The sequence below is a fragment of the Stegostoma tigrinum genome, chromosome 7 (assembly GCF_030684315.1).
Source record: "Stegostoma tigrinum isolate sSteTig4 chromosome 7, sSteTig4.hap1, whole genome shotgun sequence".
NCBI classification, from domain to species: Eukaryota; Metazoa; Chordata; class Chondrichthyes; order Orectolobiformes; family Stegostomatidae; genus Stegostoma; species Stegostoma tigrinum.
Window position 1 is genome coordinate 72,729,370 of NC_081360.1, and position 23,718 is coordinate 72,753,087.

The 23,718-nt window shown below is 40.5% G+C and overlaps 1 protein-coding gene across 4 annotated transcripts in view; it reads right to left on the reverse strand.

The window, feature by feature from the left end:
- Positions 1 to 23,718, reverse strand: part of zranb3 (zinc finger, RAN-binding domain containing 3) — a 135,743-nt gene that overhangs the window by 62,985 nt on the left and 49,040 nt on the right. For 3 of the 4 annotated variants that reach the window (XM_059647428.1, XM_059647429.1, XM_048534524.2), the window contains exons 3-4: positions 3,401 to 3,632; positions 83 to 168 (exon numbers count right to left, since the gene is read on the reverse strand). In XM_059647428.1, the coding sequence (XP_059503411.1) occupies positions 83 to 168; positions 3,401 to 3,632 (318 nt within the window). Of the gene's footprint in view, positions 1 to 82; positions 169 to 3,400; positions 3,633 to 9,056; positions 9,236 to 23,718 lie in introns of all 4 variants that reach the window. The other variant, XM_048534523.2, reaches the window with a different exon arrangement.

Here is a 23,718-nt window from a genome sequence, read left to right on the forward strand (position 1 = left end):
CATGAGATATCACATTCTAAACAAAGATTCTGTGATTTTAAAAGAATAATTGCTGCTGAATTTTCTCAATGACTTTTTTTACCTAAGATGAGCATTGCAATATTTCTTGGCGTAATTTGTCCATGTTCCAAATTTTCTCGGATACAATGCATCAATCTGCATGAAAAGCTGTGAAAAAATTAACAGAAAAATCAATGGAAAAACAATTACCAAAACCTACATACTTAAGAGCTTCTAAATTATTAAGACGTTCTTGTATCCTGCAAGATAAAGGTATCTAATATTTCATTAAATGGAGTATAAAATCTCAAGAAAACAACGGCTACTATTAGGATCAACTAAAATGACGATGGCAAAGGGTATCATGGACGTTTACATAAGTTATTCAAAAGACAGCAAATTGTCAAAGACTGCAGAGGGTATTGAAGGATTTTAGATAACAGATACAAAGTCAGAAATATTAAACAGAGTTCCACAGCGGAAAATGAGATGCTGTTCTTCCAGACTGCACTGGAGCACTGCTGCAAGCCTGACAGAGATGTTGGCCAGGGAACACGGTGGTGTGTTGAAGAGACAGGTAACAAGGTGGTGAGGATCATTTTTGCATAATGTGGTGCTTTGCAAAGTGGTTGCCCAGTCTGTGTTTCATCTCCTCAGTGTACAGTAAATGGGCAATGTTTTATACCTTCCATGAGTCATCCACTCCCAACAGCTCCCCACACCCCCACGGCACCTTCCCAGACCATCACAATTTATCTCCAAGACCCCAGACACACCTTCCAAGCGAAGCAGTGACTCAACTTGCACTTCACTCAATCTAGGCTACTGTATTCACTGTGCAATAATGTTATCTGCTCTACACTGGGTAGACAAAACGCACACTGGGGACTGCTTTGCAAAACACGTTATGTTCTGTCTGCAAAAATGACGCTGAGCTTTCTGTTGCATCCCACTTCAACACACCACCATGGTCCCCGGCCAACATCACAGTCTCAAGTTTGCTGCAATGCTCTGGCAAAATTCAGCACAAGTTGGAAGAACAGTATCTTCTTCTCCACATGGGGACTCTGCAGCCTTCAGGATTCAATATCGAGTTTAGTAATGTTGCAGCCTGAGCACCTTCTTCCAAGATCTTACCCCAGCACCCACATGCCAGGCCTGGTCATCACACAGGCTGCTACCACAACCAATCCACTATCAGCCACTAACAGTTTTCATTCCCTCAGGCTGATCTTTACCCATTCCTTTGTTTGTTCAACTGTCGTTTTCTCTCTCCGGCTTGAATCTCCCCCTATCATTGCCTCCACTCCACTCCATCTTCAGTATATATGCCAACCGTTTCCTCGCTGCAATTTGCTCTGAAGAAGGGTCACTGAATCCAAAATTTTTTATCTCTGCTTTCTCTCCCCAGATGCTGCCAGACCTACCAAGTTTTCCTGGCAATTTTAGTTTTTGTTTCTAACTTCCAGCATCTGCGGTTCTTTGATCGTTTTCTGCAATATTATACTGTCCGCATGCATAAATCACTGACATTCAAACATTATTCATGGAATAATATACGAGAATAGAAGAACAGACATGTCAATGCGCAAGCTGGGCCTTCCCCAGACCTTAATAACGACCGAAAGAACTGCAGGTGCTGTAAATCAGGAACAAAAACAAACTTGCTGGAAAAGCTCAGCAGGTCTGGCAGCATCTGTGAAGGAAAAAAAACAGAGTTAATGTTTCAGGCCCAGTGACCCTTTCTCAGAACAGGTCACCGGACCCGAAATATTAACTCTGTTCTTTCCTTCACAGACGCTACCAGACCTGCTCAGCTTTTCCAGCAACTTTTTATTCTTCCCCAGACCTTCCAACCCATTAAGCTCTGCCATGTGGAATAGTTCATGGCTGAGCGGATTATAGCTTCAATTCCACTTTTCTATTTTGCTGCTAAAACTTTTCACTCCCTTGTTAAATGAAGAATTTACCAAACCCAACTTTTAGAATACTGAATAACCCTCCTTCTATTGCTTTTGGGGTAACAGAATTCCGCAGGTTAATGACTCTCAAAGAAAATAAAAACTCATCTCTGCTTAAATGGTAGACTCCTGTTACTTTTCAACTGTGCTCCAAAATTTCTACTCTCCCTCACAAAGGAAACATTTGCCTGGCATCAGCCCTGTCAAGTACTCTCAGGGTCAATGTTCTTCATTAAAGATAAACCCTCAAGTTTTCTCATGTTAAATGATTAGGCCCAATCTGTCTAATCGTTCCTTACAAGACAACTAACGTCTTGAATGAAGAAGTTAAGTTAAACTTCTCTAAATGTTTTTGAATGCAATTTCATCCTTTTTAGGTGGTGCACAGTGCTCCTAATGTGGTGCATAACGGTAACAAAACCTCTCAACTTTAACTGAAGTTAGAAGTTCTTTTAATGAATTTTTATACGCAATTCCCTCTGCAGTAAACACTAACATTCAATCTGCCTTCCTAATTAACAGCTGTACCTGCATTCTATCATTTATGATTCTTGTACCAAGATACCCAGATCCCTCTACACTACGCGATTTTGTCACCTCTTTACATTTAAATAATACTGCATTTCTACTCCGCCTGCAAAATGGACAAGATTCATTATCCTATGATATCTGCCCTTTTTTAAAAAATTGCCCGCTTCTTTAAACTGTCAGTACCCTTCAGTTACCTTATTTACCCTGATTTACCTTATGCCCTCTTTACAACCAGACAGCATTTGAACTCAAGAAAAAGCAAGTTGACTTCAATTGGAAAGATAGGGGTAGGTCAGTCAGCCTGTCCTGCCTGTTTTGCCAGTTAATTATGTGCTTGTTGGCCATTTACCTCAAAATTACTTTTGCATGATAAGCTCTTACTCTTCGATGTCATTAGTTTCCAGATAGCTATTAATCAATGTTTTGTACATAATGAATGACTGAACATCCACAGCCATCCAAAGGTAAAGAATTCCAAAAATCAAAGGAATGCTGCTATCCCTGCCTGGTTATCTCAGAATGTTTGGTGATCAGACATTCAATTTCTGCCTGTATGCTCCTAACCCGTGGCATGACCACTTGCCTAAATGTGTTATCCACATAATTCTCTGCTTTGTGGATGCTAGTACAGCAAGTCACCTAAGCCATCACTGAAGTTCTGAAAAACAGAGTACGAGCAGCTGTTCATTTCAGACACACGGCATGGGCATGACTTCCTAAAAAAAAAGCAGGGTGTATACACACCACATGACCAAACTGAACTGCCAGACAATAATTTAAAAATTATTAATGACAATTAAGTTCTGTATTGCCCAGCATTGATCCATTACTTGAAAGTAAGAAACAGAAAAATGTTGCAAAAATTTACAAAACTCAACTAACTTATTTAAGAAGGTTAACAGACTCACCTCTTCTGGGCGACTCAGTGCAGGAGTTCCAGTCAACAGGACTGCCCTAGCAGCTTTTTGTACAATAGGTACCAAAATTGTGCTTCGTGCTGCGTTACGTGACTTTATGTAGTGGGACTCATCAACTATAACAACTTGGAAATTTTGGTCATGTAGAGCATCTATTAAAGTCTGTGCATCGGTTGTTAAAAGGCCATAACCCACTATGGTAATTTTGCTGGTTGGAATTCTCCTGCAAGTACAAACAAATTGATTCTGCGTGCCACAGAAATATTTTAATGACAATATTTTCCTTGAACATGTTTATAACTTGCAGGCAATACACAAATTACAAATCGAAATTGGAGATGATCATGTTTGTCAAAGCTGCATGATAAGTAAAGAAGCCACAAATATACAATTTTGTGACCTATTCCATCCACTTTACATATTGTTCACTTATTAGGGTGCTAATCAAGCCTATAATCCATACCGTTTCTTATGTAGTATTTTATTCTCTCATTAGGTTAAGAAATGAAAACTATAGCACTTCCAGGTATTTTGCATTTATATTGTGTAATAATGTTGATTAATCTTGATTTTTTTAGGACGTTCATCAGAAATAACGATTTCATAAAATGTATCAAGAGCAACACAATTTGATATAAGAGCTGAGACAATACATTAGAATGGAATGAGTTCCTGGAACTCATCCACAACTCAAGGGAGATCCTTTTAAGACCACATAATTGGAAAAAAAAATCTTCGGAACAGGAGTGTGCCATTCAGCATCTTAAGCCTGTTCTGATATTGATGAAGCAAATTCATCCTTCGGCACAATGATGTGCACTGAGATTGATCTATTTTCACATGACTGGTTAATTCACAAAATCTAGTTAAGAGTATCACATTGGGTACCCAAAGCAGTAACAAATATTTCATGCTGTGATTTACAGTTTTCCTTATTCCTTTCCCACACCAGCTGAAGTTACCACGAAAGACTATCCTCCTCAACTTCTCCCCTCACCTGAGGTGTGGTGACCCTCAGGTTAAAAATATCACAAGTTGACTTTCTCTTATGAGAGAGCAGCCCGATGGTCCCCTGGGAGTATGGCAACTACCTTTACATAGTCTGTTGAGGACACTAATTGCCAACTGTTTCAACCAAAGGGAATTTATCTGGGTTTGAAAGGAATTCTAAAACAAGGATTTCACGTTTTGACTGAAGATTATTCAATATTAAAATTCAAAATAACAGCACCAAAATTGAAAATTTTAACATACAAAAACAGTTGCAGGTACTTTCCACGCAATCTGTTCAGAGATAGTATTACACACCACTGCAGCAGATGGGACTTGAACCTGGGCTCCCTGGCTCAAAGACAGGGGCATTACCAGTGAGCCATTTTAGCCCCTTGACATATTTGGATATTGATACGCAATTGGAAATTATTGCCCATAAGAAAGTGATCATATATTACCAAAGTAGCTGATTTTTTGGCTGACTAATAGTAGCAAATACTTTAACCAATTTTCCTATATTCAAATACTATTTTTCATGTCTTTTTTCCATACAAATTACATGAGTTCATTTACTGATCCAGCAACTCTTCTTGTGGGGAGGGGGAAAGGAAATATTGCCCTTCCCACAAACCTCAACTCTCACACACAAAGACACCAACTTTAGAAATATTATAAATCATAGATATCTTCAAGGGAGATAAGTCATTCTGTGGGAACAATCAAGGAATCTTCCTCCAGTCCATTACACCATTCTCCCGAATTGCCTACTGCTGTGACGGAGAAAATTTGCCCAAAGGGTGATTTTAAACCTTTCAGCGGAATTCCTGACATGGTTTTTGCTGCTACTCACCTCCTCCAACATCAACCACTCAATGATTTTGTACTGTATTATCAAGGTACAATAATCGCATGCTACACATTGCAAATGGTGTTACAAATAATGCCTAGATAAGTAACTCTTAAGCCTTAGTTGTCTCAGTGCCAAAATTAAGTCGACCACCAAAGACAGACACAGTGACATTGTTTCAATTCTGCATATACAAATTCAGCCTGTCCCTGAATGTTCCAAAACAGAACTCATGTCAACTTAATATTCCACCTCTCATACATGGCGAAGATGACAATCATTTCTCACATTGGAGGTTGTTGACTTGCTTGCCAAGCTGGCTTGTTATAGTCAGACATTTCGTCACCATGCCAGGTAACAAAACGCCTCAACGAAACCAAGTCAGCTCGGCGAGCAAGTCAACAACCTCACCTACAACCTGAGCTACAGATCTTTACCAAAACTTTAAATTTCTCATATCCTGATAGCCATCTCTCTTAAAAATGTCATGACAGTTGGCGAGATCCAACGCCCAAACAGCTGCATCAACTTGGCCTTCAACAAGCTGCGACAATGAGCATGTGAATGAGACCATGACAACAAAAAGGCAAGTCAACTAGAGTCTTCGCGCAGGGTGCTCATCATCACAGCCCTATACTCAATGAAACCTGGAATATGCATAAGCATGCATAATTCTATAGAAATTCCATTAGCAATGCTTCCACTACATCTTAAGATTCAGATTCAAAGGAAAATTGTAAATTACAGCATTTCAGTGAGGTCAAAAACAAAAATTCAAGTACACTGAAGCTGCTTTGAAACAGCAGCATTGACAGCATCAGATTGCTACCAATCATCGAAAATTATGACAAACTGTCCAATAAAAGGTACACCTGTTTTGCGTCACTATATGCTAATTATAAGGCAGAGCTGCAACAGAAAAGAAAATAAAAGGAAACAAATCCAGCACTTCAGATCGCACTGTCTCATGCATGTATACGTGCCCAGAGATCTGAGGGTCGACAATTGATTTTTAGTCACACAAAAAAAATCATAGTTGAAACATGCAACCCCAAGGAGACATCTTTCTTGAATCAAGGAACAAACAATGCTGATAACACCAATTCAGAAGGGACATACAGCTTTTGACCAACACATTAAGCATTTTCGATGATGCAACATCTTGAATGATCAGTAGAATGGTCATTCAGTGTATATATAAAGTCCACCAGACACCTTAGATAAAATTCTATCTGAAGGCTGATACTCAAGCTGATTACAGTGATTAACAAGTCTCCAAGGGCCAAATAAACAGATTCTGGCTACCGGTAAACAACTATGAACTGTTGATATATAACTTTACCGGTTAAAACTCTGACTTTCCCTCCTATACACAGATGTAGAGAGACATCAAAAACAACGCTGTTGTGGATGGAGGGAAAATCTGGAAAGGCAGTTTAATGATCCCTGCTCACAAGGTTCACCTTCTGGCTTGCCAGGACTTGCAGCTCCATGATTTATTTTCTCCAAATACTTTCACTTGCTGGCAGGAAGCACATAGCGAATGGTTCTCACTTATAAAGGATAAGTTTTAACAGTGAAAAGCAACAGTTGATAGTAACTGTTGACAGCAAATAATCTAGCTTTCTTCAGAGAAAGGCAAGCACAAAAATGGCAGTCTTTTGGGTAAATCTGAGGTCAGTGTTGAGCTGGGTGATGTTACAATGCGAGTTTGGAGGTACAGTTAACTAAATGGAAGCTCACTTTGGGGTCTAACAGAATGTTGAGATTGCAACCAGTACAATTCAGTTTCTGATACAGAAGGCAGAGAAGAATCAATAAAAGAAAGAAGTTTTTAATTATTTGCTAACGGGATTCGGATTATTGCCCATGCCCCAATTCTGTTTTGAAGACCAAGTGGGGCAAGTAAAAAGAAACAAATAAAGAGGTTGCAGTTTTATTTCAAACTAAAAATACCAAGAATAGATTAATTTGACAGCAAGAACATAGCTAAATTTGGATGCATTTAAGTCTCGTCTGCATAAACTGTGTCAGCTGAGAATAAGAGCCAAAAGACTAAAAGCCCCAACAGTTTTGAGCTGAAAAAGTATAGTGTCCTGGTGTCATTTATCAAACATAATGGAATTGTCTTCCCTCAGGCAAGTTTATATAAGCTGCAAAGAGGTTCATCTTTAAATTAAGGTGATTTATTGATCAAAGGGAAGCAGTATTGAGGGAAAGAAGTCATATCAGTGTGAAATATTCAGAACACAAAGACACAGGAGAAAATAACTTATTTATGTACTGCCTGAAACTAGATTATTTCAGTTGCAACACTAAAGCTTTAAGTTCAGTTTGACAATTTGATCAGGATTCACAAATTGACAGGGTAAGAGACCAGTTAGATAAATGATAGCCAAATATATATTTTTTCAGTATCTTTTCTTATTCTTAGAGAGTCCAACGTGGCTGATTTCTCAATACAATTTAGAAGCTATCAGCCTTTATAAGCTATGACAAATCTCATGCATGATGTGCCCAAGATTAGCATAATAAGGCTCCAACATTTCTTGCTGACTTTTGCAATTCAGGAAATGACAAGTTAACAACTACCACAATAATTATTTTAATCTGTTACATATTAATAACATAGAAGTTTATTATTCAAAAGAAAAGAAAGTAAAATAGAATAAATCAAATCATTGAAATTTGCGAATTGGAAAGCTGATCATCCCTTCATGGACTTTTTGTACAACTGAGCTTGAAGTTTCTCACTTTGAAAATACTCCTCCAAGATTGTAACCAAATCCTCCTGGTCTGGAATGTTCAAACTAAACTGCTTACAGAGATTCAACATATTTTTAAGCAATTCCAAACCATCATCTTTCATCAGGAGCAACTGTTCTACTCACCCAGCTTCAGTCAAGATTTATGCAAAAATATCAAGCTGAACTCTGAAAATTTTCTTTCACAATCTATTGCTGTTTCCCCAAAAGGGCACAAAATAAAGCTCAAATGCACAACATTGAGAATGGTATAAATGGGGACTGGTAAGGCCTTTTTCAAGGAAGATGTGAGGAGCCTTCAGACAATCCTCATGGGGATGAATATGTGAAGGGATTCCAAATCTCACCAGCTCCTCTGTCATGGTCGAAATACACTACTTGCTGGAAAGCTTTCTGAAATGAAGACAGATGGTACAGAAAAAACTCAACATGGTCTGACAGCATCTGTGGAAAGAGAGTTAATGCTTTAAGTCCAATGTGAATTTTCTTCAGGACAGTTCTGAAGTAGTCAGATTGACCTTAACAGCTAGCTCTGCTTCTCTCTCTCTCTCTCTCTCTCTTCTCCACAGGTACGGCATGGCCTGTTGAGTTTTTCTAGCACTTCATTTATATTCCATTCATTTCCTTCATGAAGTTTCCCCAAACCCCACAAGGGCTTGCTCAGCGATACACAATTACTCTTGTCTGTCATCGTGTGTGGCATCAAGAGGTCTTCTTTCAAAAGTGTTCACTCTGATAATTTGAGAATTTTTCTTCAAGAAAATTCTGTCTTTCCATCCATCCATACGTACAGTAAAAAAAAACCAAATTGTCAAATGTATAATTGTTCCATTCAAAAGCTGAAACTGTGCAACATTTCCAAACCAGGAAACAATTTTTAGCAATTAACTAACTAACTGATTCAAGCTGGTAGCTCTGATGTGACCTTGTAATGAAAAAACAGGTAGGGATTCATATCACTGATATTTTAATTGGCTTTCCTTCAGTGAGATATGATTGGATCTTACTTATGCAGAAAAATGGACACTTTTCACAAGCTCACCCAATATCATTTTTAGATTCGATGAGATTGAGGTCATTCGGATTCAGTTCAGTAATCCATTTTTCTATTTCTTCAATCCAAGGGTACTTGAGAGATGATGGGACCACGATCAACATGGGCCATTCCTGTTTATAGAGGTATGCCAATGCAATTGCTTGAATAGTTTTCCCAAGGCCCATCTGTAAAAATTAAAGATCTTTAAATTATATTGTCAGCAATTTTTTGTTACAACTTAAAAAAAATACTAAATGTCGAAGGTCAGGGAAAAAAAATAGTTGCAATGTTAACATGCATCTGGTAAAGGATGCAGCAGCAGTTGGTATGGTCTCCCATAGGTATATTCAGAATACTCATTATAAGTGTAGACTATTGTTCCTTTCTACAGAACAACTCCCCATTATAGGAGGAAAATTGTTGTGTATTCTTTTCCTCTATATTTACAGCATTTCGGTATTTTCTAATCCACCCATTAAGGGATGATTTTTACAGAACTGTGGAGGTGGTGGGACTCTATTCCAGATCTCCTGGCTCAGAGGTAGGTACATTACCACTGTGCTACAAAAGCTCTTTTCTCCTGGGGCAACGTGCGCGTGCGCATGCGAGTATTTTCTAATCGACTTGTGTTCGGAGACACCATTATACACCTCCAGAGCAGGTGGGATGAGCAGATGCAGTGCCACAGAGCTCTTTTAATAATTTTAATCAACCGATTCAGATATGCTCTGACATAGGTCTCGAATAAATAGGATTTGAATAGCAGATCTTTTGGCTCAAAAGGTAGAGATACCACCACTGTGTATATATAAAGGCAGATTTAAAAGGGTGCAATAATACATATTTCTTAATCAACCTGGCAGGACTTTAATCTGGACCAGAGGCATGGACACTACCACTATGACACAAAGGACAAAATATTAAACTGGGCATTAGGATAATGAGGATAATTACCACCATGCAACAATCACACCCACCTCAAAAGCTTCAAAACCAAGGAGACCACTTATCTGAAATGCCCCTGTCTGAATTAAACAGCTTGAACAGTATATTCCAGTTCTACACATCCTGTCTAAGATGCAACTTCCTAGGGGCATCTGTGAACCACGGATCTCTTGGTCTGTAGTCAAGTATTCTACTCCTGAGCTAATCACCCTGGCAAGCCTGCCATTTTCAAAAATCTCTTGTTCATATGTTATGACACATCTCTAGAACAGGTGGCATTTGAATCTGGGCCTCCTGGCACACAGGTAGGGACACTACCAAAAGTGATACAAGAGTTTTTTCTTGTTTATTGTTCTCATATTTTCTAATCGAACTTTTCAGAGATGTTATTACTCATCAATGGAGCAGAGTGGGGCTTGAAATCAGGAAGCCCAGAGGTAGGAACACGACTGGAAGTGGCACAAGGGTCCTTTTCTAGTGTGTTTTGAATTCTCCCAATCAGTGTCAGCTGCTCTTAGTCACAGCTACAGCATACACACATATGCAAGGGACTCTTGTGTGACGGTGATAGTGTCCTTCCCTCTAAGTTGGAAAGTGGGTTCAAGACTCACCTGCTCCAAAGGTGTCTGAAGAAGTTACCCTCCTCCCTCCGGACCAACCTCAGGGAATCTCTCTCCCACTGCAACTCTCTTGCAATCTCTTACTCTCCTGTCCACCTATCTTCTTTTCTCTCCATCTTCGGTCCGCCTCCCCCTCTCTCCCTATTTATTCCAGTTCCCTCTCCCCATCCCCCTCTCTGAAGAAGGGTCTAGGCCCGAAACATCAGCTTTTGTGCTCCTGAGATGCTGCTTGGCCTGCTGTGTTCATCCAGCGCCACACTTTGTTATCTTGGATTCTCCAGCATCTGCAGTGCCCATTATCTCTACTCCAAAGGTGTGCTGCAATATCTCTGAACAGGCTTATTATAAATTACCTACACATATGCACAGTCATTTGACATGGCATTTGTAATAGGAGTTTGTTAGAAGAAATGCAAGTCAATGGTCTTGATGATCAGACAATTCAAAGCCTTCATGTACCACAATTCTCGTTCACTTGGAACATTTCATACCTTTTAAAAAATTCAATCATGGAATGTGAGTGTCGTTGTTTGGCTAGCATTCAGTGTCCATTTCTACTTGGCCTTGAGAAGGCAGTGATGAACTGTCTACTTGAACCATTACAGTCCCCTGTACTGTAGGCTGACCCAAAATGCCACTAAAAGGAGGAATTCCAGGAACGTGATATTATTTCCAAGTCAGGATCGCAAGTAGCTTGGAGGAAAACTTGCAGGTGATGGTGTTCCCAAGTAACTGCAGTCCTTGTACTTCAAAATGGAAGTGGTCATGAGCTTGGAAAGGTATCTGGTGAATTTCTGCAGTGCATCTTGTACACCTTGCTGTTAGTACATGCTGCTACTGAGTGCCAATGTTGGCAGGAGTAGACATTTGTAAATGTGGTGCCAAACAGATTGTTTTGTACTGGATGGTATCAAGCTTCCTGAGCATTGTTGGAGCTGCATGCAACCAGCCAAGTGGAAAATATTTCATCACATTCCTAACTGGTGCCTTGTTGATAATGGGTGGACATCAGGAGGTGAGTTACTCACTATGATATTTCAAGCTCCACAGCCAAAAGTCTAAAGTTATGGTTATTTTGATTCCTGCTACAGGATAAGGTGAAGGTAACTGAGAGATCTGGAAATCAATACAACTTAATACATTAACTGACATGACCATTATATTTATTTTAGTGCATAAGTATTTTAAAAACACATCCATATAAAACAGGATAACAAAGTGTGAAGCTGGATGAACACAGCAGGCCAAGCAGCATCTCAGGAGCACAAAAGCTGACGTTTCGGGCCTAGACCCTTCATCAGAGAGGGGGATGGGGTGAGGGAACTGGAATAAATAGGGAGAGAGGGGGAGGCGGACCGAAGATGGAGAGAAAGAAAATAGGTAGAGAGGAGAGTATAGGTGAGGAGGTAGGGACGGGATAGGTCAGTCCAGGGAAGACGGACAGGTCAAGGAGGCGGAACGAGGTGGTAGGTAGGAAATTGAGGTACGGCTTGAGGTGGGATGAAGGGATGGGTGAGAGGAAGAACAGGTTAGTGAAGTGGAGACAGGCTGGGCTGGTTTTGGGATGCAGTGGGGGGAGGGGAGATTTTGAAGCTTGTGAGGTCCACATTGATACCATTGGGCTGCAGGGTTCCCAAGTGGAACATGAGTTGCTGTTCCTGCAAGCTTCGGGTGACATCATTGTGGCACTGCAGGAGGCCCATGATGGACATGTTGTCTGAGGAATGGGAGGGGGAGTTGAAATGGTTCACGACTGGGAGGTGCAGTTGTTTATTGAGAACCGAGAGTAGGTGTTCTGCAAAGCGGTCCCCAAGCCTCCATTTGGTTTCCTCAATGTAGAGGAGGCCACAACAGGTACAGCGGATGTAGTATACCACATTGGCAGATGTGCAGGTGAACATCTGCTTGATGTGGAAAGTCTTCTTGGGGCCTGGGATGGGGTGAGGGAGGAGGTGTGGGGACAGGTGCAGCACTTCCTGCGATTGCAGGGAAAAATGCCGGGTGTGGTGGGGCTGCAGGGGAGTGTGGAGCGGACAACGGAGTCACAGAGAGAGAGTGGTTCCCTCCAGAAAGCAGACGAGGGTGGGGAGGGAAAAATGTCTTTGGTGGTGGGGTCGGATTGCAGATGGCGGAACTGTAGGAGGATGATGTGTTGGATCCCAGGGTTGGTGGGGTGGTATGTAAGGACGAGGGGGATTCTTTTTTGGCGGTTATTGCGGGGACAGGGTGGGAGGGATGAGTCGAGAGAAATGCCGGAGACACGGTCGAGGGTGTTCTCAACCATGGGTGGGGGGGGGGGGGGGCGGGGTGTGCTTGCAGGAGGTTGCGGTCCTCGCCTTTGCCGCATCTGCTCTCAGGATGAGATATTCCACTCCCATATATCTCAGATGTCCTCATTCTTCAAGGACTGCAACATTACCCCCACAGTGGTCAAGAACTCCCTCTAGGCCTCAAATGTCAGCTTTCCTGCTCCTAAGATGCTGCTTGGCCTGCTGTGTTCATCCAGCTCTACACCTTGTTATCTCGGATTCTCCAGCATCTGCAGTTCTTATTATCTATGATAGTGAAGTGTTGTTTGGAGATTGTGACCCCTTTCCTCACTTGAAGTCATCCCTTTCAGCGCTTGAAAGTGGCCTGCCGATGCCTGGTTTTCAGCAATTAGAGTTTTTTTTCAAAAACCTGCATTCAGTGTCTTGAAGAAGTCATCAACATATCCTTTCACAGCACATTTTAGCAAAGTGCAATTTGAACCAGAAACTAGCACTTTAGCACACACTGAGGGTGACAACTGGTTTTTAACCAGCTATTTTGAGTACACTTGGAAGGATAAAACACAAACATATATCTTTCACCCAGAAGTGTCTTTATACCCCCCAATACATTTCATACGCAGTCCAGGGCCCACCACCACAAGAGGTCACAGTTGAGATTTTTAAATAGCATATCTTCATTTGAAGTGTCATAGTCTGAAGTTCCCTCGATACTCCTGAGCTGTGACATCCTCGAATTCCTCTTGGGCCTTGGTGCAATCCACTCAGGGATTTTTCAATAGCCACTGAATTTACATCCTCAGCTTGAATGTCTTTTGTTCTAAGGAAAGCAATTTATAATTAAAAGTTCAATATGTCCATAAATAATTCAGGGTCATGGTCATCTGTTGCCATGACAACAGACATGTCCCACTAATGGAAACAGAAGCTTCAAAATAAGACGAACACTTATTCGGGCCTATTGGCCAAGTTTGTGATTAAATAAGAACATTTGAAGACATACTCCATTAACCAAGCCATTAACTAATACTTTGTTACCAGGTTACTAACTACAGAAAGCCAATTGCTGTAAGCTGCAGTCTTTAACCAGTACTCAAAGATGTGACAAATTAATGTAGCAATTGTCTTGTGTCTCCTGCTAAGAAGTTATAGAAGCCAGAAAGGAGATCTGAGTACACAAGGTCTTGTGAAGCAAAAGGAACATATCAAATCCTATGGACCGGTTTTATTAAATTGTGTTTACCAGCAGGTCTTTTTCTCCAACCGTAATAGCAATATTTTTCAGTGTTTGTCTGTACGTTGTGTCTCGGGGGCTTAATACAGGACTAAGCTCCAACCAGTTAATGGTACACAGTTTTATTTTGCTAAGTACAGAAACAGGGTCAGTGATTTTTGTTAACAGGACTCCAATTGAACCACTGTCTTTTGTGACAACCCAGGATAGTGTGGCTTCAGTAGCAGGTCAGTGGTAACAATAATATTCTTCTTTTTATTCATGCATGGGATATGGGTGTCATTGGCTAGGCAGCATTTATTGCCCATCCCCAATTACCCAGAAGGGAATTGAGAGTCAACCACATTGCTGTGGGTCTGGAGTCACATGTAGGCCAGACCAGGTAAGGATGGCAGTTTCCTTCCCTGAAGGGCATCAGTGAACCAAGCTGCTGAAAGATTTGGTACCTCATGTCCCAAACCAACAGTGGCTATTGGCTTTACAAGCAGCGAAGTAATTTGAAAAGATAGCAATAGTGTCATTTTAGGAAATTTTAATTTAGGAGAAAGTTATTATCTGGAAAGCATCAATGGGGAAGGGTATGAAAGCATATTCAAAACTAATTAAGCATAGAACATAGAACAGTATAGTACAGTACAGGCCCTACGGCCCACAATGTTGTGCTGAACGTTTACACTAATCTTAAGGTCTATCTAACCTCCACACCTGCCTTATACTATCATCCATATGCCTATCTAATAGCCGGTTAAATGCCCCTGATGAGGTCGACTCCGCAACACTCTCCGGTAATGCATTCCACGCCCCTACCACTCTGTGAAAAAAGAACCTACCTCCAATCACTTAAAAACTATGCCCCCGCCTAATAGCTACCTCCACCCTAGGAAAAAGTCTCTCTGACTGTCCACTTCGTTTATACCTCTGATCATTTTGAACACCTCTATCAAGTCACCTTTCATCCTTCGTTGTTCTGAGAAAAGCCCTAGCTCTCTCAACCTTTCCTCGTAAGACCTTCCCCCCATTCTAGACAACATCCTGGCAAATCTCCTTTGCACCTTTCCCCAATGCCTCCACAACTTTCTCGTAATGAGGCGCCCAGAACTGGACAGACCACCAGATGTCGCTGCACCAAGATTTTGCACAGCTAGATCATAGCTTCACGGCTCTTGAACTCAATCCCTCTATTAATGAAAGCTAACACACCATACACCTTCTTTACAACTCTATCCACCTGGGTGGCAGCTTTCAGGGAACTGTGGACATGAACCCCAAGATCCCTCTGCTCCTCCACACTGCCAAGAATCTCTTCATTAACCCTGTATTCTGCTTTCAAGTTTGTCCTTCCAAAATGAGTCACCTCACACTTTTCAGAGTTAAACCCCACATAACACTTCTCAGCCCAGCTCTGCATCCTATCAATGTCCCGTTGTAACCTGGAACAGCCCTCCGCACTGTCCACAACATGGCCCACCTTTGTATTGTCCGCGAACTTGCTAATCCACGCTTCCAGTCCTTCATCCAAATCATTTACAAAAATCACAATTAGAAGGAGCCACAACCGATCCTTGTGGTACACCAATTCTGAATCCAATCTGCCACATTTCCCCCTATCCCATGCCTCTATACTTTCTGCATGAGCCTACCATGGGAACTTTATCAAATCCCTGACTTAAATCCATGTATACCACATCCACTGCTCTATCTTCATCCACATGTTTGGTCACCTCTTCAAAGAATTCAATAAGGTTTGTGAGGCACGATCTACACCTCACAAATCCATGCTGACTATCATGAATCAAACTGTGCCTTGCCAAGTGATCATAAATCCTATCTCTCAGAGCCCTTTCCAATAATTCGCTCACCACTAACGTAAGATCAACTGGCCTGTAATTTCGGGGGTTATCCCTATTTCCTTTTCAATCGAAGGAAATAAAAACTTCAGGTAATGTGGAAAAAGCTATTTCGACTCAAGGCTAGAAATCTGTCATCGACAGGGTAGGCCAAATCACATCCTTTTGAAGCATATAATTCAATGGGTAGAAATTGTCCCTCCCTGATATCATGTGTATAATGGCAACAAAGACCGTAAAGTACTAAGTGAATAATTTTTCAAAATCTGACTAGTGACTGAGCAAAATTTATCACAGTTTTTGCCTTCCAGAAAATCCAGAATCTTGGCTTTAAGTGGCAACTACCTTACTCCCATACATTTTGAACTTATTAAAAGCCCATCTTGACTTATCTACGTGCTACTCCTTCACTGAGAAGCCAGAAGGTGCAAATTCCTGACACACCTTTCAGAGCAGGTACCTAGCAGCTGAATCATGCCACAAGCTCTTCCCTGCCATCAGGTAATTGCTTCATTCTAATAACACTCTGCATTCACCAGGGCCACCTCTCTCTCTTTATTCAGACAAGTTTGCATTCGGAGTCACACCACACCCACAAGCCTGCTCTTCAGGAACTCAGCTACCACTTGAACACTTTACTTTGGAACTCAGGGACACCAATAATTTGCAGACTGCTTTGCATTCAGGGACACACGTGTCAAATACATCTGCACAGGATTCAATTTACAGTTCTTAGCTCACTTTCTTGTCAGTCCCTCATGTTATTGCTTGCTCGGAGGCTGTTATCATCCATGAACTGCACATTGTTTTCTTCGTTCACTGTTTACCAACTATAGCTTGGACTTGCAGGCTGCCAGCTGACAAATAGGTCACAATGCTTCCTTAGCACACAGGGTCTTACGTGCTCAATTACAGCTGCTAGCCTTTGTGGCTTACATTAATTTTTATTGTAGAGGGAGAGTCAGACAGCTTATGACAGTAGAAAACAGCCACTAGTCGACCTTTCAATCAGACGAAATCGAAGAGTTGCTTCGTGGCACTGTACTATGAGAATATCAGACTTGCAGCATATGCCAGTACTTCATGCAGTAAACACACTGCATGTGCTTCAAGTAAATGATGACGTGTGAAAGTCCAAGGGGGGTGCTGTTGACTGTGGGTGAAGGGGGTCGACAGTCAGCGAGGGGTACAACCAAAGTCAGCCAAGGGATGAGACGGCAAGCTTATTTTTCATTCAGTGAGACAAAGGGAGGAAATGAGTCTGATGTAATGGGATGGAAAAGCCATCAGTGGTGATGCAGGGGCAGGAGACATGGTGAAGTGCCCCCAGTGAATAAGCAGGAAGTGCAAAGGTTAGGAGGGTTAGTGCTATGGGAAGATGAAGTGCGTAACAGCCATTGACTGGGCATGGTCCTGACATTTGTACTCATGAGCCATGGTGAGATGTGTCTGTAAGGTCAGTGTTAAAGTGAGTGTTGGACCTGTGAGTACGAGGTAGCAGAGATGATTGCAGCAATAACCCTTATGGAGCACAGATCATGGATATTTTTTCTGCAATGCTGGTCTTTCCTTTCTAACCTGTGCTTCAGTTTATGCACAGGCTGGCTTGGTCTGGTGGTATGGGCTCCTATGGCAGTCACCTGAAAAAAAGCATTACCCTCCTCTCCAAGGCCTGTTCACCAATATCTCCAGGTCCTTGTCCATGTTGCAGGAAGTGAGCTTGCCTTTCCTCTGGGCGATTTGCTCAGTAATAATGGGTGAAGAACAGTTCTGGGCTTGCAGCATCTGAGGTGGCATACAGCTCAGGTCTAAATATGGCACCAGAGGCACCAGACACAGACAGTCCCAGAAGCAGCGAGTGATTGCACCTCTCCAGCCACAAGAATCCCAGAGCCCAGTCATGCAATTAGCTAGATGAAGAAGGGAAGATTGCGTGAGAAAAATCACTCCAAGCCACAGTGATTTAGGCCCTATGAGTTTCACTCAATGAAACAGTGACTGCAAACACAAAACTTCTGTCCAGTGATTCTACGTCAGCAGCAGACCCGCAATCAAGTAGGCCAGTAGAGGGCAAGCAGAATGAGGCTCATTCTGGTAGTAGCTTCTGTGCCCAAGAAGACAAACCTAACCAGTTAATTAAGGAATTAAGATTTGGCCCAACAATCACACATTTGAAAGATGAATCAGGGGAGAAAGTAAACATATTAAAAGGCCAAGGAACCACCCAAATTTCTAAAACACAACAGAAACTGGTTGTTTTGACTCTGAAAGTCGAAGAAAAACCATTGTTATGAGCCCAAGAAACTCAAAACCTGCTGGTTGTATCATGCTGAGCTTTACTATAGTCTCATAAGGGGTCAAAGGGTTTGTAGTAATAAATGAATCTCAGCAATACCACAAAAATAAAAATGCAACTCCATGGAAATCAAAGATCATCAACTTTGCAACACATAATTTATACATGAATAATAATTATAAAACTCCAACACCATGGTATCAGGCCATTGTCAACTGAACACATCTCATTACCAAACATTATTGGTCTCCACAGAGTACAGCTCAGTGCTACAAATGTATGATCTCCCCACACAGGGAATCACTAATGAGCTTTTCGCAAAACATAAAGGAAGCAATTTACAAACTGCAAAGATATTTGACGAAGTATTATTTTCAAAATAAAAAGGAAACCAGGAAAATTTCTCATGTTCCGTAATTAGTTGGACTGAATGCGATAAAAACAATAAGTAAACAACCCGAGGAAGAAAAAGTTGCAATTGAAAACAATTTCTGGTGTTTTATTGATTCATACTTTAATTTGGTTCCCAAATGTTACGCAAGAACATGGGAAATAGGAGCCTGTCTCACCACTCAAGATCATGGCCAATCTACTGCTGGCCTCAACTCCTCTTTGGTGCCAGATCACCAACACAATCAATTCCTTGATATTTCAAAAGGCTTTCTACCTCCTCATTAAATAATTTCAGTCATACAGCATCCAAAACTCTCCAACAGAACAAACTGCAGAGATTGCCCAGCTACTGGGAGAAGAAATTTTTTCGTACCTCAATTTAAACGAGTATCTCTTTATTCCGTAATCCCCAGTGGGTGACTTCCCCATGACTGGAATCATCTCAAGATCTGCCCTGCCATTCCGCTTACAATCTTGAGTACATCTATGAGATCACCCCTCATTCTTTTAAACTCATGAGTAAAGGCCTAACCTGTCTAACTATTCTCAAAAGGTCAACCTGTTCATTCCAGGTATTAACTTTGTGAATTTCTTTTGAACTGCCTCCATTGCTAGTATATCCTTTACTTTAAATACAAGGACCAAAACTTTACGCAGAACTCCAGGGGCAGCCTCAACAACAGCCTGCAGAGTTGTAAGAAAACTTCACCATCTTTAAGCTCTAACATCCTAGCAATAAATACCAAAATTCTACTTACCGTCTGAAATGCTTGCTACACCTGAATGCTAACATTTTGTTTCATGCAAAAGAACAACCGGAATCTGTGCTGCAACTTCTTTTTTTTAAAAAAAAGGCTCTCTTCACTTAGAGTCTGCCTTTTGATCTTCCTGCCTAAGTACGAGGCCTCACACGTTCCTGCATTAAACTCTACCTGCCAAGTTTCTGTCCCATTCATTCAACTTATCTATATCCCCTTACAGATTACTTATTTCCTCATCTCAACTGTTTTCATATCATCAGCAAATTTGAATACATTAAACTCAGTCCCCTACTCCAAGTCATCAATATGGCTAAGAAATAATTGAGGCCCAAGGACTAATCCTCACAGCACTCCACAATTGGAAAACCCCCTATTTAATCTTGACTCATTTTTCTTCTGTTAGCCAGACCCAAATTTATGTTAATACATTACCCCCATTATTGTGAGCTCCTCACTTGAGCAAGAAACTTTTAGGCAGCACCTCAGTGAATACCTTCAGGAAATCCAAATACGCTGTGTCAACTGGACCCCTTATTCAACTCTGTGCGCTATAGTGTCAAAGAATACAAGCAAATTTCGTAAATATGAATTCCGCTTCACAAAGCCATGTTGATTGAAAAACTTAATGCAAAGAAAAACAAAGTGCCCTGTTATTTCTACCTTAATATTGGACACCAGCTTTTTTCCAAACAACAGACATTAAGGTAACTGGCCTACTGTTTCCTGCTTGCTCGGTCTCTCCCTTGTTGAGCAACTGCATCACTTTAACCATTTTTAAATCCGAAAATTCAATTACTTTTAAACAAATACCTCCACTATCTCTGTAGCCACTTTTTTGGCTGGAGGGGACTTTTCAGCCTGTAGTCTCAGTAATTTGTCAAATACTTCAAGCGAAGTGATAATAGAATGCTCCAAGATCTTTTTTCCCATTAGCACCTTGCTTATGTTATCTGAGAGATGTTTATAATATCCTAAACCGTGAAGACTGATGCAAAATATTGGTTCAAATTTATCTGTCCTCTCCCTATTCTACAATGTCAGTTATCCAGTGGCATTCTCCAAGTGTTTCACATTTACTTTAGCTATTCCCTTTTTTATATACACCTGTGGAAGCTCTTGCTGTTTGCTTTCAATATTTCTCATTAATTTATTTTCATAATTCTCATTATTAGCTTTTTAGTCATGTTCTGCTGATTCCAAAAAGGTCTTATCCATCTCACTCATCATAAGTTTCCACCACATTGCAAACTTAAGTTTTTGACTGGGTAGTTTCCTTGACTTCCATTTTGTCCACCTCAGGTGGTTCATCCACTTAATGACTCCTTCCACTACATCAGCATTATCAAATATCTGAAATGTCAGACACTACTCAACCACTCACTTTGCCCTTAGTTTATTTTCCTAGATCATGTTAGACAACTCTATGTTCATAACTCAACAACTGGTCTTAGATAAGTTAAGGATACCGATTAGAGACCCAAGTTGAACTCCCTCAAACTGATCATGAATGCCTTGAGAATTCTTAACAATAAGATCTCAGTTAAAAACCAAATTACTTCAGATGCTGGAATCTGTACTGAAAACAATAAATGCTGGAAATCACAGTGGAACAGGTAGGATCAACGGATCGAGAGCAGGCTAACATTCGAATCTAGATGCCTCTTCATCAGAGCTGATGTGAAGTGTGTGCGCATGCAGAGCATTTATGCTATAGTAGGGGGGTGGAGTGCTGCAGGAGAGAGACCGCTGATAGTGAAAATTAACTGATCAGAATTTGAGAGCGAGGGAGAGGAAAGAATCTAATCATATAGGATAATGTCACAATTGTGGAATCTAATCATTCAAGCCTTGATTGCAATTCAAAACAGTTCATCCATTAAAATATTATTTAATCAGTGATATCAGCAACTCCAATTATAGCTTTGCATTGCATCGCACAATACCATGATTGTTATAACAGAGTATTATGCAACTCTGCATAAATACTGGCATGGAAACAGAGTAAAAGTGGTGGTAGGAGCAACTACAGATGTTATTCCAGTTTTCAAATCTCTTTTGTAAGAATTTGGTAAACAGCATACTTATACCACCTCCAGAAAATTTCCTCTGGTCATTTGGATTCATTCTAACAAAGTTGTTAAAAAGTAAGGTTGAAGTAAATTTAAAAAGAAACTAAGCCCTTTTGACTGTAGTTTTCGTTAGTAATTGAAATTTTGTATAAAGCAAAAACATTAAAAACCATGTTGTGTTTGTGAGATTTATTTGAACTGCTTGCTTTAATTTGTTGTTTCCATTCGTGTCTGCATCCCCTAACCCCCTCCCTAATGGCCAATCATTTGCTCAAAGCTTGACACTAGTTTGCCATGTGTCCCTCAGTCTTTTCCTGGTCTTTGTTTCCCTTCCCTTCTCTTTTTTAAAAAATGTGTATAAACTTGGCCACCGATTCTGTACTTTAGTTCTCCTTGTGGAGGTCTGTTGGGCTATTTGCTGGCAGGCTGCACTGTGTTAAGAGAAATAGACATGCATTTCCTGCAACTTAAAGCTGTTCTCCAGGAGCTTTGCTGACAAGGCTTTTTATTTGGCAGCAGTGGGAACATTGACAAGTAGCAAATGGAAATGGGGCATATCATGGAATACTAACAGTATCTTTGTAATTTGATAGACTACAGTAGTCAGATCTCAATGATGGCAACGTAATAAAACAAAATATTGTTGTGCCTTTTGACTTTATAGGGAAAGCTACCAGTTAGAAAGAATCAGGCATCACAGATCCATTCTTTCAAATTATACTCAACAAGAACAACTGATGGCAGACAGCATCTTCCGCTTGTTTCTTCTTGTAAGAACCAAAGTGTGGAGAAGAGACATATGTGATTTAATCACAGTATTACAATTCCAGTTTAGGACTAAAGATCAAGTGATATTCTTACCTCATCAGCAATCATGCACCTAAACAAAAAAAAAAAGAGTAATAAATGAAAGACCAATGCAAAGAACGCCTATAAAATATTCACAGATTTTAATTTAGTACTGAAGTTTTGATTTAGTTATCTCAATTGGTCCCTTTTTTTCTGAATCAATAATTAAAACAGTTACTTTTAGACACATATATTACAAGTCATTCTAGCAGAATAGATGAAGCATTTTTTCCACCACTTATCACAAACACTGCACATATAATGTAATCATAACAGATATATTATATTAAACCTATCTGGCTTTATCTAAAACAACAAAATGGACCATGTTAGTCTAACTTTAAAATGGTGCTAAAAACCAATCCAAAATATCCCACAGCTGCTTTATATATCCTGGTTGCACTGAATTACTACTAATTCATCGCTCAGGCAAATTGAAACATTTTAGGGACTGCAACTGTTAATTACTAATAACAATTTTACTGAAAGGGTCAAGAATACAGAATATTATATTTTCCAATACTAGGTTGGTGAAAATATCAGTTTACAGTTTTCCTACTCATACTCAACAGCTGCAACGCTTTAACCAATCGTTCTAATCATAGAGATTGTATTTGAAAGTTTCTGCTATGATAATAGAAACATTATGAAGGCATGTTGCTGCCAGCATATTGTTGGAAAGGAGATATATGAGGGCCAAATAAAAGCTTGGTTAAACAGACCGGTTCTGATGAGATTTTTTAAACAAAAGATGAAAGACAAAATGTAGACATTTAGAAAGTGAATTTTGAAGCAACATGAGATTCAGTGCTAGAGAAAATGCAGTGGAAATATAAGGGAAGGAGGCTGAAGGATTTATAGTCAAATGGGGATTAGGATTTTGACTTTCATATTTTGGGAACCTGGGGCAGAACACATAAAACAGAAGTGTGAGCAATTTTGTGCCATGGGATTCTATCATACGGGAAACAGATAGATGTTTCTGTGACTGCAGAGTCAGGAAGGTGTATTGCCTGCCTGATGACAAAGTTAAGGATGTCACTGAGTAGCTGAGTAGCTGAAGAGGGAGGGAAAGCATTTTGGTCTGAACAACTCGGGATTAAAAAAAAAAGAGGGATTGGGTTCTATATGCAGAATATAGGGAGCTAAGTAATAAATTAAAAAGCAGGGCCTTGAAGGTCATCATTGCAGGATTATTCTCAGTGCTACATGACAGCAAAAATCAGGAATAGGAGTCATGGAGTTATACAGCATGGAAACAGTCTAACTCATCCGTGCCAACCAGATATCCTAAACTGATCTAGTCGCATCTGTTGTGATTTTGACTATATCCTTCTAAATCCTTCCCAATCATGTGCCCATCTAGAAGCCTTTTAGAAGCTGC